At 36.6% G+C, this 16,587-nt stretch overlaps 1 protein-coding gene and 1 long non-coding RNA gene across 2 annotated transcripts; both read right to left on the minus strand.

Annotated features, from left to right (window-relative positions):
* Nucleotides 1–7,171: 7,171 nt before the first annotated feature.
* LOC148692921 (uncharacterized) lies at nt 7,172–9,877 on the minus strand. The gene is made up of 3 exons (XR_015953719.1): nt 9,636–9,877; nt 9,136–9,510; nt 7,172–7,245 (listed from the first exon to the last, which is right to left on the minus strand). It is a non-coding gene; the product is annotated as an uncharacterized LOC148692921 (long non-coding RNA).
* A 2,904-nt stretch (nt 9,878–12,781) lies between these two features.
* On the minus strand, nt 12,782–14,282 carry LOC148692922 (CEN-like protein 2). The gene is made up of 4 exons (XM_088680575.1): nt 14,041–14,282; nt 13,861–13,922; nt 13,262–13,302; nt 12,782–13,182 (listed from the first exon to the last, which is right to left on the minus strand). Exons 1-4 carry the CDS (start codon nt 14,242–14,244, stop codon nt 12,965–12,967), a joined length of 525 nt encoding a protein of 174 aa, XP_088536701.1. The 5' UTR covers nt 14,245–14,282; the 3' UTR covers nt 12,782–12,964.
* Nucleotides 14,283–16,587: the final 2,305 nt, after the last annotated feature.

Raw genomic sequence — 16,587 nt, forward strand, 5'->3', positions numbered from 1 at the left:
AGTTCCTAAAGACTGTAAAGTTCCTGAAGCTCCAACAATTGCTGCTCTCAGGCCAATGTAACGTTTATATTAGTTCCCATGTTGTAGTCAATATTATTAGAAAAGAAAGGAATGAATTCTTAATGGAGATACCTTTGAATTAGAATCAAGTTCCATCCGCTTTATCTTTTCAGCCATTGCCTACAGTAAATAAAGAGTTAATGAAGTTAGTAACCAGTCAATTGTGAACGTAGGAAAAGCAGTCCATAATTTAGTTAAATGACAATAATAAGACCTTCTTCTCTACTTCTTCACTAAGATAATGATCTCGTGGTATATATATTCCATTCTTCTCTCTGGCAGCATATACCTCTGAATGAACATAAGAAGCATGTCATACAATTTAGCTTGCAGCAAAGTAACAATAAAGAATCATTAAATAACCTGTCAAAAAAAAAAAAAATCTCTGGAGAGAGAGAGATTGAGAGCATATCAATGCTGGAATCAGTTAACAACCTTGCTTGAGCCGATCAATCTCAGAATACAAATCCTTGATCAAAGCAGACTTCATCATTTTTTTGATTGACCTCAAACATTAAGCAACAACAAACCATAACAAGGGTCAAAATGAAAGACAGTTCAACTATATAATTTGTGAAAACAGGGATGGAGCAAACTTCTCACCTCTGGTTTGTTCTTTATATTTTTGGCACAGTGTGCATAGTCTAACGTGTTGAGTATTTCTTCCAAACACTACATGATAAAGACACCAGATTAATATATTGCATATAATACCGAATAAAAAAACTAATAGTCAGGGCAATGCTTGGTTCAGGAATGAATGTCAAAATGTACAAATATTTCCATATCCTACAACACTTTCTTCGAATCAATACTTCCTATAACTATTACCTTCATCAAAAGTGAGATGCTTTTCCAGGCATTCTTCGAAGTCTTGGGCATCTACATCGATTCTAACTTGAACCTCATCATTATCACCAGTTACATGTTCCACATCCTGTCCATCACACGGATCATCATCATCTGTTGAGGACTTATCAAAGAAATCACGTGGTCTCATTTTGATTGCAACATGCCATTCTATATCTATTGGGTCTTGTACATAGAACACTTGTAGTGCTTGTGATGCGAGAATGAAGGGGTCACTCGTAGATGAAATCTTAGTGAAGTTAACCAATCTAAAGCTATATATGTCTATTTTTACTCCTTCACCTGTATTTCTGGAAGTGCCATCAAACCAGTTGCACTTGAATAATACCACTGTGTGTTCCATATGGTACTTGATTTCAAATACATCAATCAAAACCTCATTGTAGTCTACCAAACCGGTAACAGGGTTCCGGTCACGTGGGCCAGCATAACTTAGAACATTAGGCTGTAGGAAAACACCATAGTTTTGGTATTTCCCATTGGATTGTGGGCCTCTTACTTTGAACCTGAACCCATTACATACAAAAATCTTATATCTCCGACACCATTTACTAGGTCCATTAACAAGCGCCACCAAGTCGTCAGTTGCCCTTAGATCACCTGATTGTTGCAATTGATTAACCTACACAATTTACACCCAGGTTCATATGCATAGTTAAGAATAGGAAGATAAATAGGAAACCAGTATACGCAGAATCAACTTATTCCGTACTAACATGTTCTTCAAACCAATCTGGGAATGATTTAATAGCTTCTTTCTTTGCTTGTAGCATGGTTACTTGCCTCCCTCGAGTTTTTTTAGCATTCTCCACGTAACTTCTGTGTGTGAAAATAAAGTCAATGTCACTTTGTATAACCAAAAGTAGAGTTTTAGAAGTTGGTGCCATTCAACTGCAGTTTATAACATTTAAGTTTAATCACCTCTTATATTTCATTGACTTATCACAGTTGGCTAAAACATACGATCGTGCAATCTTCCAATCATGGTTGTCAAGATGATAATCTTCCCACATACCAAGTGAATGCCCGGTGGCACAAAATATGTCAAAGTCGCTCTCATGGTTAGGATGTATTCTATTTGCGTTTTGGCTTGGACGATTCAAACGTGTCTCCACGCCTTCCAAGTACATCACACAAAAAGACAAGCACTCCTCATCCAGATATCCTTGGGTCATGCTTCCTTCTGGTTGATTTTTATTTCGAACATACTTCTTCAACGTCAGCAGGAACCTAATTTAAATAGTACAACATCAAATTTGCGGTTCGAAATTGTATGATGCACATATGTAATACCCATAGAAACATATTAAAAGTTAAGGAATACCTCTTAATTGGGTACATCTATCTGTAGTGCACCAGACCTGCAAGTGCAGCTTCCTCGGCAAGATGTATTGTGATTGAAGACTGACGACAAAGAATACAGGGGGTAATATCCTTTCCAATTGGCATAGGATCATAACTATTTTGGGTGTAAGTTTGCGAAAGCTTTCCACTAACCCTTTTTTAGTACACAAATGTCCGAAAAATGCACTTAATTCCAATAATATATGTGCAGTCCCAGTTGGGAGGCTTTTGCGTATGGCAACTGGAATGAACTGCTGCATTAAAACATGCCAATCATGACTTTTAAGTCCCCTTACGATCTTTTCCTTTACATGCACAAGCCGTGAAATATTGGACGAGTAATTGTCAGGCACTTGTATTGAGGCTAAAACCTTGCAAAACAATTCCTTCTCTAATGGTTTCATAGTATATGCACTGGGAGGCATCTTTGGCTTTCCATTGACAAATTTTTTGTGTAACTCCAGTTTCATGCCTATCAATTCCAAGTCCAACCTTGCATTCAAGTTATCCTTGCTTTTCCTAAAAATACCCAGCAGAGTTACAACCAAATTTTCAGTGACATTTTATTCAATGTGCATGACATCAAGGTAGTGTCGAAGGACAAGATGTTCCTAATACGGCAACTTGAAGAAAATACTATGTTTCTTCTATGGCCTAACTGTTCGTCTAGGTGGTGGTTTTTTTCTCCAACCTTTCTCCGTGGGGTCTTACCATATTTGAACCATAAAATGGACAACCGCCAACAGCATTCACATCCAGTCAAGGGGGAAGGTGCTTGCTCTCTTTCATCAGAAAGATTAAAGACTTTCCTTTGTCGACGAAAAACATGTGACATGGGCAAGAAACGAGGGTGACCCATAGAACAATATTTCCTACCCTGTTTTAGATATGTCGACTTAGTCTTGCAGTTGCAATGATGATACGCTAATTTCCCATATGTGCTACAACCGAACAAGTTCCATAAGTAAGGAAGTCGCTAATAGTCCACAAAACAGTTGCTCGTAAGGTGAAGGTCTCTTGCCTAATCATATCATAAGTAGGAACCCCTGAGGTCCACAATATCTTCAGCTCGTTTATTAATGGTTCAAGGTATACGTCAATATAGTTTCCCGGAGATTCTTTTCCCGGTATTAACAAAGCCATCAATATGAACGGTGCTTTCATACACAACCAAGGTGGTCAATAATATACGGTCAACAATACTGGCCAGGTGCTATAGTCGGTGCTGCATTTTCTGAAGGGGTTGAATCCGTCACTTGCCAACCCAAGACGTACATTGCGCATTTAGCCACCAAATGTTGGAAATTTCAAATCTAATTGCTTCCATGCAAAGGAATCAACTGGATGTCTTAAGAAGCCATCCTCAGGGCGAGAAAGCCCATGGCAACACATATCTTCACTGGTGTGTCGAGACATGTAAAGCCATTGTAAACGAGGTGTAATAGGAAAATATGTTAGCACCTTCTGAGGCATTCTCTTTTTACTGCTTGGTGTTGTCTCATCAACCTCAGTTGTATATCTGGACACACCACATGTATGATAAACATCTAAACCACTGTTATGTTTCCAATACAACATGCAGTCATTGTCACATGCATGGATATTTTGGTGAGGCAACATGAAATTTTTCAGCATTCCCTTTGTACTCATCACGTTCTTCGGTAAAGAATGACCATTTGGGAGTATATGTTTCAAAAGTTGAAGATTAGCTTGCATTGTACTTTTGCTGCACCCATATAAGCACTTGTTTTGAAATACTCGTATTAGGAAGTCCATTTTCTTCATACAACAACCCGGATATAATTCTGTGTTGGCGTCTTGCACTATGGCTTCAAACTTACGTGCATATGTAGGTATTAGAGCTTCTTGACCGCTGTGATTATTAATAGGCATGCCACCCATTACATTGGGACCAGAGAAAATATCTTCAAGCAAGGGGCCTAGTTCACAATGAGGATTATTAACAGCAGCACTTTGTTGTGCAGCTTGGCTACTTGGAAGAGGGTCACCAAATGTCCCTCTATGCCATACCCATGAGCTTTCCAAGTATGAACGGTCCATACCTTCAACAATTAGATGTGCTTCAACTTCATTGTGACTCAACCAAATCCTATTCAAGCATTTAGCACATGGACATTTGATGTAGCCATCATGAGAAGAAACTTGCAATGAGTTTGAGATAAATTTTGCTAGCCCTGTTTTGTAATCGTTTGTAAACGGATTCAAAGTGGCCCAACTTTTGTCCATCATGACTGAATATAATCAATAGTTTCTAGAATTGGAACAATAAGGTGCCTAAAAATGAATGCACTTACCCTCTCTCTCTCTCCCTGTAATTGCGCACCCAAACCCTATGGAAAGTGCAACAGTCAGAAAAGGAATTGAATGGCAAATGCAACAGTGAGATAAGGAATTGTAACCTATATTCGTATTAGAGATGAGCATAAATATAGGAAAAGATTTATAAGATCTTCGAAAAGTGTAGAGAAATGAGTACCTACGCATGTATAGCACATTTTATTGAAATGGTTGAAGAACCATTTTAATCAAGAATATGCAATTTTTAACACCCCAACCACCATTATCACTTTTATACCTGTTGTGGTTTCATAAGCTTCTCATTTTCTTAGTACGAAGCTCTCTTTGTGGGCAAAAATTATAATAATAATAATAACAATACTAATTCAAACAGTAATGGAGATTACCAAGGAAATGAGTTTTAGGTTCTGAATGGTTTACTGATTCCCATCCATTTGGTGTGAAGACTTTCTTTGTTTCGTGTTAGGTGATGCACAAACTCTCACAAATGGTGGTTTGACAACCAACCTTGTTCCTAACAAACTGCAAGAACAGAAATTACATCATATGAAAATAGTTAAAAATTATTCTTTCATCGTAGGTCATAAGGCTCAAAACTTTCTATCAAAATAATTCAAAACCTCAAATAGAGAACAAAACTTCTACATTGACAATAACAACCCCGAACAATGAACGAAACATTGAACTGAAATTAAATCATGTCATACCTTTTCAGGTGATGCCCCTATCAGGACATCAGGTAATGTACCTAAGAATGGACTGAAAAGTAGCAATGAGAAGAAAACCAAGCAATAAATAAAAGCAAATACTTCATGATAAAAACTGGGTTCCGATGTACAACAAAAAATTGTAGTGCTTAGACTACTGTCTCAGGTGAGAGCAGCAAGAGGGAGACCCCCAACATTCATTGATAAAGAGAATGTGTTTGTGCCAATAAAAGCCTCCTTGAAGTTAGAAAGAGATATGAAGTACTACTCTACCACTCTTTGATTATTACCTCTAGATGTTATTAGATCATCTATGTCATCTATGGAGGAATATACCATATGGGTTTGTTCACCCCCCGCAACTGGTAAAAAAAAAATAATGTAGGCTCAAGCTAAGGATGTCTGCATCTGGTAGACAAAGAAGTCAATGCCTACAAGTAGATAGTAGGCAAACCTTGAATATGAAGACTCAGACTGTCAAACAGAACCATTAAAGATGCTAACTTCGACCTTAAGCTGGTTCTTCACATATAAGATGGTAGTAATACCTTTTCATGGAACACGAACACACTGAAAAAAATCTATCCAAAATTAGAGTGTTGTTTTTAGCATGTGCTTCTAAAATTTTTCAGTATGATTGTCGGACCGCCATGTGATATTATGTTTATATTTCATATAAATAATACATATCTAATTAATGTATATCGACTGTCATTCACTCATAATTTAGTTAATGAATATGCGTAACTATGTGACTGAAGAAAGACAGAGCTCTTTAGCAAAGACGTGTCGAGCACCCCATGAGATTATGGAATGTTAATCCATCACTCTTGGCGAGCGGTGGAAAAGCTCTAATGAGGGAAAATCGCATAGTTATATCTATTGACGAGACAAAATGAATGCACGTAGGTAAACAGCAGGGAGTTGTCCAACAGAGGTAATGTCACTTCCTCGTCTACTAATAATAACATTGTTTTGAAGGTGTAGACCACATAACGAAGCATGGAATCTAGCTTAACTGTTAGTTCTCATGCAGTGGTAGTAGGTATCAACTAAAAAGCATACCAAAACTTAAAAACAGACAAAATATCATATACAAGTTCGTTCATGCCATGTTTCAATAAGCCAAACTTTCTCTACCAAAGTCCTTTTTTGTGTTTATGGTGTTTACAGAACATACACACAAAATGCGATATGCTTATAGCATAAGCTTAACCAAAAGTGGAACTTTACATAGATACTTCTACTTATATCCTTTTTCTTTCAATTTCTACAAGCTGTAAGGATAGTAGTTTGTAAAGAAAACATAGTTGTGATTTGCCTAACTCGTGCTTTCGTTGAAACAGTAAACGAATTCGCATATTTATATAACAAGAAACGAAGACCTAGCTTATATCTGCAAGAACAATAATAAGCTTAAACCCTGTATGATTTCCAATTTGATCCAACTTGAATAGATAGAAGAAGCACTTCAAACCCGACTTCTAAAAACTCTAAAGATTCGAAGACTTAATAAACAAATTGAAAAGTTAGATCTTAAAAATGCTAAATATTAAATATAAGAAACACAAAATTACCTGTTTTTACTCCCCAAAAGCAATTCAATGTGTTGCAGCCCCAAATTGATTGTACGAAACCCAACTGAAAATAAATAATAAACCAAGGAGCTTAAGATGAGAAATTGAAAGGGCAAGGTATAAGAAGCAGATAACCAGCATCGTGGGAGTGGAGCTTCCGCTGCCCATGCCTGTTGCCAACTAAATGAGGCCGTTCACAATCTTGACCGTTACGCCCTGTCCGCATCCTGTGAATGCGACTGGTTCACGAAACCGTCCGACTTCATCACTGATGCAATAATGGCCGAGAGATGCGGTCCAAGGCTCTGCCCTTCTATGGGTTTTGGCCTCTTTGTCTCCCTTTCGTATTTGACTTGCATCTGGAGGTCCTGAGAAGCAATATATATCCCAGCTTTGAAAACGAAAAAAAATTAACCAGCACCACTCAGGCGCCAACAAAATAAATAATGAAATAAAAAAGTAGAAGAAAAGTAATTTTAAGAAATAAAGTTAGTTAACAGACACCAATATTGGTGGCTAAGGCCACTGATATCAGTGGCATCCCACTGTAAGGCCACCAAAAAATAGTAAGAGTAGCAACTTTATATCTATGGCCACCAATTGCAAAGGGTGGGAAAAAAATGGTGTGTAATGAGCATAATTCTAGTAATGAGAGTAGGTATAGATCAACGAGTGCTCAAGGCGCCCCTGCATATAGGAAAAGTCAAAGGTTTTTATGATAGAATAATCTCTTATTCTTATTATAAATACATTCCTAATCAGAGAAAAACTCTTCCAAAAACTCTTCCAAGTAAGTAATCATAATCCCATTTATTTAGGATATTTACCTAATTACTCCAAGATATTTATTTACACAAATATCTTAGAATGTTCCCACTTAAACACAAGCCTAGTGCCGGCCACCCCTAAACCCTATAGGGCCGGCCCATCTCCTCCATTTTTCTCATATAAATACACCATTTATCTCCAAAATTCAGTAAGCTTTAGCTACCCCAAAAGAGGCTTTTTGGCTTCCCTCAAACACTCAAACACATTTTTTATTTCAGAATTCTAACTTTGGCATTGGAGATTCTTCAGCCAAAGCCCCCCCTCATTCATCATGGGCACGTGAGTCTTTTGGCCTTAATCTTAGGCATTATTACTTTGTAGGCGCAAATTCGTTAATCAAACGATGGTAGAAATTTGCATCCACATTCCACACCACACCTCACTTGAGCAAGTCGTTATTTGATTAATCATGCTATCTTTGGGTCATTGATCCTACCGGGATATTTCCTAAGACATGCTAATTATTTCGAGAAATTTCGAGCTTGGTATGAAACCATACCAAAGGAGACAAGAGGACATTCTCAAAGCTTAAGTCCACCTTGACCTAAAAGTCCCCCAACACCTGCCACTAATACACTTTTCGGTTGCCTAAAGAATATTTTCCGTTCATTTTATTTTATCATGTTGGTCTAGGTTTTTAACTCTCTGTTCAATAATCGGGCGAGCAAATCTATGGGTTTTGATTGTGGCATTCCGTAAATTACATACTTTCCCATACTCCACTAGCCTTTCATACATAAGGCGCGTGGTTATTTTTGGTATTTAAATGTGAATGATTTTAAGATTAGGGTTTAGTGTTTAGAGATTACAGTTTAGGGTATAGGGTCACAGATTATACTACCATGCTCCATAGTTTTTAAGTTAAAATAATTAAAGGAAATTGTTATTAGCACTTTCAAAAAGTCATCATGCACTCCTTCTACCATTATTTCTCTGATATATTTTTTTTTTTCTGAGAGAATGCAGAGTAGCAATAGTAGCACCCTAATAAAAGACTGTAAAGATATTATAGAAACTCTTGTACAATTTTTAGGCCAATCATGCTCTCTAATTTAAGGAGTTATAAGAAGTCAACATTAATAGAGTATGTGTCAAAAATAATAATACAATAATAATTACTAATGATAAGTTGGCTAGAGCATGTATTGTACTACCTCTTATCTATTCCCTAGTTCAAATTCTCATATTCGTAGTCTAATATAGAGATGATAAATATCAATCGAAGAATAAATGGAACCACTAGGATCTCATTTCTCTCTTCTCAAAATTGGTAATTTTAGACTTCTGTGGCGTGATTACGAAACGGGGTAGGAATGAGGAGTAATTGGAATTGCACGCCTTTCCAAGAATTTCGGCGTTTACTAACATTTGAGGAACCAGAAAATAAGCGGGGTCCATCTAATATCCGGAATTCTTCAGAATTGGATTACCTGAATGAAGGTGGTATTTAGATTCCGGGGAGAACACTTCATCCGGAATCAAACCTTTCTTCCCAAAATACCCACATCTTCTCATTGGCTTTGCCATTCTCTTCAGCAGCTATCTGCTCTTCTTGTTCTCATCATTTAACAAAATTTCCCTACCTCCCACCCTTCGCCTCCTCTTGCTCCCCCACCTCAAAATCCTCGAAACCCTCCTCTATCGGATTCAGCAAATCATCACAAGAGGATCCAGAGGACTCGCTATCACTCTCAACGGCTTCTTCCTCTCTGCAATAACGTGTTGTATGCTCTCTGCAACAGCGCCTTCATTGAATCCAACCGACCTCGAACGCAACGACATTTTGCCGGAATTCGTCGCCGGAGCTGGCCTTGCATGCACAGAGGAATGATAGGGTTTAAAACCCTCGAATTCAAGCTCAAAACCCGCTAAAAATCGTCTCTAATCAAGACAATAACCCAGAAATTCAAAGAATAACAAGGAACGTCACCTGGGTTTAAGGTTAGACCTCGGAGCTCTTGGCTTCAATGGAACTGCACCTCACGGTGGTCCGATGACGCATGCAAGACCATCACCGAGTTCCCTGAGTCCCATTGCTCTCGAAAATGCAAGTTTGGGTTCGGTTTGTGGAGGAATTTAGGTGGTAGTGAGGTTTGGGGCTCTCAGAGCTTGAGAGAGAGCTAAAGATAGAGTGACCGAGAGAGAGAGAGAGAGAGAGAGAGAGAGAGAGAGAGAGAGCTATTTTCAAAATGAAGGAAAGAGGAGACCAAGAGTGGATTAATCCCACTTAGAAAATCTAAGTAAAATTACAAATTTGTCCCTTGTTAATTGTGACTTTTACAATTATGCCATCGAGGCTTCGATTTCCATTTACATGAATATAGTTAGGAAAACATAAGAAAGTATAAGAAATTGGATTTCAAGTCTCGAAAATTACTCAAGACACCCACTTAGGGACAAAATTATCATTTCATATATCTCAGGAGTAAAACACATTATTTTAAGGAACGGGTTGTACTATTAAAGTTTAAAAATCCCGTATTTCTAAATAATATATTATACATAGAAAGAAACAATTATTGATTCTTGTGGTTGATATTACTTTCTTTGATATGACGAGTGATGTGATGTGAACTTGACTACTATTATTGTAGTATTATATGTATGTAGTTTTTACTATATATGTAATTTCAAAACAGGGGTTATTATATTCGATGATTTTAACTAGCTAAACTTGATCAACTCACGCTTTGTTTCTCAACTCCTTAGGATGTAACAAGAATAAGAACCCCAAAGGTGACGAGTGGGCTTGGTAGTGAGGCATCCATCCTTTGGACTTTTGGTGATGATTCCTCTACTCCGGTTTGTTCTAGTTTGTAACAAACATGTAATCATACTTTCGATTATGCATAACTGCACTTTTATGTGTTTACTGTTTTGTGAAACTTCTAGCTGCTCTGATGTGATGTGATAATATTGAGATTTAATCCACGAACAAGTGTCCCCAATTGGGGAGGTTGATTAGGAAACTTTGTAGCAACTCTTATTAGTAATGAACATTATGGTTCAAATTCACTCACACGGTGTTTATCTTACTATGACTTTCGTTATTAGGTTGGCTTGTGACGTCATCTCTCAATAGGGACATATGGTCAATTTAGTGATAGCCAATATCACGGCCTCGTAACTTGTGTTATTGGGGTCGGGGTGTGTCATTTAATTCTTGAAAAAATTGAAATTTTGATTAAAACCTAGTGCTTAGATTATATATTGGTTATAGTCTTTTGATGTGTACTTTAATTCAAATTCATATTTTATTTTTGTTTCAATATTTACAATTAAGTATCTAAAGCTCCCCAACCTTTTATTGCCATTCCAAATTAATCTCAACTTTTTTGAACATTTCAAACAAGTACCAAACCTATTGAAAATGTCACATCCATCAAGCCCCAATTAAAAATCTGTTAAATTAAGTAGGGCTTACATTGTATCCAAAATCAATAGAAGGTCATGAAAGCATAGCCTCCACCAACTAACGATCACTACCACCCCTGTTAGCCAATCACCACCAAATCCAACGCAAAACCACCAACTCCACCCTACAACTCAAGCCGCCAACATCTAGAAAAAGGTTATGGAGGTTGTTGAAATAGTATGGACTGCCATGATGTGGCTATCACCATCTTCATGCCCACAAAGAAGAACTAGAAGTTTTACGAGCAAAGAATTTGCAAATGATGAAATCACATGAGCATCTGAATTCTTAATCCTCTTTCTTGTTAGGAGATTGCCCTCCTGATGTAATTTCTATTTGGATCCATTTTCGATTCAATTCAATACCTGTTTGATCATTTGGGTTCCATATTATATAATTTATATTTGAAAATTAAATTTTGAGGCAACTACCGTTAATGTTGACCATGATATACCAAGTTGGTTGGTTTTTAATATAATCTATGTTTTAAAAATTAACTAGGTCTTAATGGATGTGACATTTCAATAGGTTGAATACTTGTTTAAAATATTTAAAAAGGTTAAGACCAATTTAAAATGACTCTAAAATGTGGAGGGGTTTTACATTCTTAATCCTAACATTTAATGTGTATTTTTTCAATGTCTCTCATAATTAAATATTTAAATTTTTTAATATACACATTTTAATATAGTAATTCTGTTTAACTCCCTCCAAATATATCCTGTACCTAAATGAGATACATTCCACAAAAGGTGACATGTAAGAAAAATATATAAATAAATAAGTGTACCAAAATATTAACATGGATTGATGTACCTAAATGTATGTACCGAAATTTATGTACCAAAATGGAAGTACTGAAAAGTATTATGAATAATTAATGTACCTAAATGTCTGTATCAATAAATTTATATTGAAATATATTAAATGAATTAATGTACCTAAATGAAGAACACAAATTGTATCGGAATATATTATACAAAAAAAACTAGTTTACCTATATGTCTACACCAAAATATATAACGATTGAAATGAAAATTAGGATTAAAGGTAACTAATAGATTAAAATTAGAAATAAAGAGAAATAAAACATTAAAATATAATTAATAAATGAGGTGATTAAATGTATCAAGGGATAAAAATTAATTAGATATTTTTTTTATTTAAACAAATGACATAATCTACACTAAGGGGGAGGTCGATGGACTTAGCCTCACAATGAGTTAGTAATAATACAGTTCAAATTCGCATTTGGCGATAATCGAGCCTAAGACCTCTTATCTCCAAACCGTAATACTAAGTAGCTTAATTAGATATTAATCTTACACAAAGTTATAGTCTAAAAGTGATCTTTTCTAACTATTAAAATGAAGTTTTCTATAGAAATATTCTCTTTAGATCATTTACTTAAGATGCCGCTGGACTACTATCTTTCAAAAGCAATGGTAAAAAATAGGCTATTTCATCGGACTAAAGTCATCGGCCTACTATGACAGTCTAACATCTCCTCCCTCAAGCAGTTCATGATAACCTATCCCGGCCCCTCAAGCGGTAAAGGGCCACCTGCCGGCCTATGGGTTACTTAATTTGTTATTTTTGAATATGAATTTGTGAAAGAAATTCAGTCGTACATTATAATTTTTCCATATTACTATATTTATTTTGGAGAAAGTCACATAAAGTACACAACCATAAATTTACAAACTTTTGTTACGTTAATAAAGCAAGAGGGTGCACCTAGCACAAATTTTAAACCGACCGGTCGCCTACTAATTATTGTAAACAATCCATTTCAAGGTACAACTTGGAGAGCAGAGCTGATTTTTTCGGTTAGTGCTATTGTTTTAGCGTCTCCTTGCAGCAGTTTCTCTTTGGCCATTAAAGAAGACGGCAGTCACAGGAAGGCCAAGGTCATTTGCCTCTGCAAATTTTCGGGTATTGAAGTGGTCCTTTGATGCAGGAGGGATCACTGTCTGCCAGCCTTTCTGCTTGAACAGAAGAAACACAAACCTGTGGATCCCTATGTTTGGCCTTGGCATTTCATATTTCACCACCTCCTTTCCTGTTTTTAATTATATATCTCGCGTTCAAACAAACAAAAAATCATATTCATTATCTCTCTCAGAACATAATGGACTTACCAAATGTGTTATCAGTAGTGCCTGGGATGTCAGTCACAATCCTATAATCAAGAAGGCCAATTATTTAGTCCAAATTTTTTAACAAAATTATCAGACTGAATTCATGAGTATGCAATAGAAGCTTCTGTCTTCTGATTATGTAGGTTTTATCCAAAAACAATTATAAGGAAATAGAAACTCCCTGTATCAGGCCATCTCTAACTGGACAAAAAAGCCCAGATAAATTTACCAGGTCAATCATGAAACATACAAACTTATTGGAAAAGAAAAAGATCAGTAAGATTCAAGGACGCAGTTAATTTTATGTTATATAAAAAAGACGCATATATGGATTATAATTTGCATGATTTTCTCGATGTCTTGTAAATATATTGGTAACGCCTAATAACTGACTCTCTGCGGTATAGAAGGTTAGTGTTTCATATTTTAATCCTCAGGTGGATATAATATTATGCGCAAGTTAATTAATTAGAGGTTGGTAAAAGTGTAAGTGTTCCCTCAGATATGAGTCTCTAGGGCCGGGAAAATGATTGCCTTCCATTTTATTTTCCTTATTTAAGATTGCATTTTTATGATCATCTCTTCAGGGAAGGGTTTACCAGTGTAAGTGTTCCTTCAGGTATGGGTCACTAGGGCCTGGAACATCTGGATCCGTCATGACCTACAAAGAACAAAGTAACTATTTAAAATTAAATCCTTATTTAAGTAAATAAATTATGGTATATATAAACATGATAACAAGAGAATATATAGAAGCTGGGAGGGTGACATGCACGTACCAGTGTAAAGAAACTCCTCAAATCGCCTCCATGAACTTCAACCTTAGGCTTGATGGTTACTGAGGAAGGAAATAGCTCATGCCCATTATACACCACCTTGTTCGAGTTGTATGTAATTGTCATTCTTACACTGGAGGAGAAGTAATCAACAACATCTCCAATAACTCTCCCAACCACAAGAGGATCTGATGACATCACTGCCATGATATCTCTCAAAGATTACAACCCTTCTGTTTTTCCTGAGGAAGCAGCTGGTTTCTTAATTGGCTTTGGATTGGAGATACCCCATACTTATAGTGTTGAGAGAAGAACCTTTGAAGCTACAGAGATCCATAAAAAGTTCAAGGCAAGTGGGGTAGGAAAATAGTTTATGAGGTGGAAGATACATAAAGTTAAGGACTGTGTTTTCTATGTAAAATAAGAACTTTTTAGGCAAGGTTATTGTGAAAGTGGCCCTAAATTTCTTTTTTCATGAGTTTTCAAAAAGATGATAATTTTTTGTTATATTTCTTTGTATGCGAACATATATACTCTCTAGTAATCGGTTTGATCGTATGGAGAATTTCAGTAACCATTAAAATTAGGTTATTACATTTTTGTATCATATTGATGTACCACATGATACGACCATTGTACTACTAGAAAATGGGGCTTGCCCTACAAACTTTTGCCCGACAAGAGTTCATCGGGTAAAGTCTCTTTACCTGACGGATATTTTAGTTGATAAGGCGAAGATGGTCAACATTCAGGTTTTACCCAAAACCAGGTGATAGAAAATATTCGTAGGGCAAGTCAAAATTCTTCGGGGCAACATTTTGGCTTGAAGAGGGAAAAAATGGCGATCAGACAGTTTGCCTGACGAATCCTGTCTTCGTTGGCTAGGTAGGCTCTGCCCAGCAACACTATTTGTCGGCTACAATCTACTATCGTTGGTCAAAAGCCCATGCTGACATGTAATAAATATCTACCGACACAACCTTTGCTTGATGTTTTCCTTATATTTGCCCAACTGAATGATTCGTCGGACAAACCCCTATCCATCAATTATAAATCTATGCCTCCCTCTTCCTCTTCCTCTTTTTACCTAGTACCTTTCTCTTCCTCTTTCTCCTCCGTGCCCTCCTCTTCCTCTTCTTCTTTCTCCCCTTCTTTTTTGCTTCAATGCCCCATTTTCCCACTACCCAACCCCTACCCTTTCACCACTTTACACAAAGTCCCCAAGGATCTCCTGAAAAGCAGCAGCAGCAAAGGCACGGCTATGGGCCTGAGTTCACAACTAGAAGATGATGGTGCCTAGGCCCACATGGCTAGTTAGGGGAAGGAGGTGCACCTTCAGTTATGGAGGTCTAGGGAGTAGTATTGGTGGTAAAAATCAGAGAAGTAAGTATGAGAAGAGCATGGAGAGGAACCACCGTCATAAGTTCCAAAGGTTACTTGGATGTCTTGCATGTGGAAGAACATGAAAAGGATACCACCGTCATGGGTTTCAAAGGTCTAAGACCTATGGTTGAGCCTTTATTTTTTCACGAAAGACAACATTGTACTTAATGGAAGTATAGAATAAATTCTAAGTATATTGGAATTCCAACAAATGCATGAGGTAGTGCAAAATCGAATTTGTCTTGTATTATAGCATTGGGTAGTATCATTTAAATTTCTCCTTTTTTTTTTTTTTGTTTTTTTTTTTTTTTAGTAACGGGTTCTAAAGCTCTAAACCATATGGCTGAGCCTTTATTCATGAAAGACTACATTGTGTGGAGCAAAAAATAATCGAGAAAAATATGGAGGCGACGTATGATTCTCAGGTAAAAAGACAAAATTACCCTCAAGGCACACCGGAACTCCTCCGGGCAAGCAGCGGACAATCACAACTCAATCATGGTCAAAAGTGATCAAAATAGGTACTTATTCAAAACTATTTTATCCATCCTCATCAAATCCTCCCCCCACAAGGTAACCTTCAATTATTCATTCTAAATAGGATTTATTACCTAAATTAATTGATTAATTTCCTAATTAATTAATTAATTAATTTCCTAATTGATTGCAGAATATTATTTTGACATAATATCTTACAATTACACCAAAAAACTACCATAAGTGGCCGTACCCCTTTTCTCCAAATAAGGGCTGGTCACACCCCTATAAATAGCTCCCATTTCTCCTCAAAACCTAATTCCAACTCTCTTGCAAAATTCTCCAAATTTCCCTAAACACTTTTCCCTCAAATTCTAACTTTGGCATTGGATGTTCTTTGGCCAAAGCCCCCTAGTCATCGTGGGTGCATAAGGCTCTTGGCCTTGACCTAAGGTGTTAATTGTTTTGCAGGTGCATTTTTGTCCAAAAAAAAGAAGGCGGAAATTTGCATCCATAAATTGGTGCTTTCATGGAGAGTCTTGATCAAACACTCAAAAAAGACTCTTGCATTCAAGGTTTTTCATTTTCTTGCTCATTTTTAGATTTTTCGTACATTCTTATTCTTGGATTTTTTATTTAGGATGCAAATTTCTTTGATAAAAATTCTTTTATAAAACGTAAAAGAAAAGT

Source organism: Pyrus communis, chromosome 11 (genome assembly GCF_041283825.1).
Source record: "Pyrus communis isolate YQ-2024b chromosome 11, ASM4128382v1, whole genome shotgun sequence".
In the NCBI taxonomy this organism is placed as follows: domain Eukaryota; kingdom Viridiplantae; phylum Streptophyta; class Magnoliopsida; order Rosales; family Rosaceae; genus Pyrus; species Pyrus communis.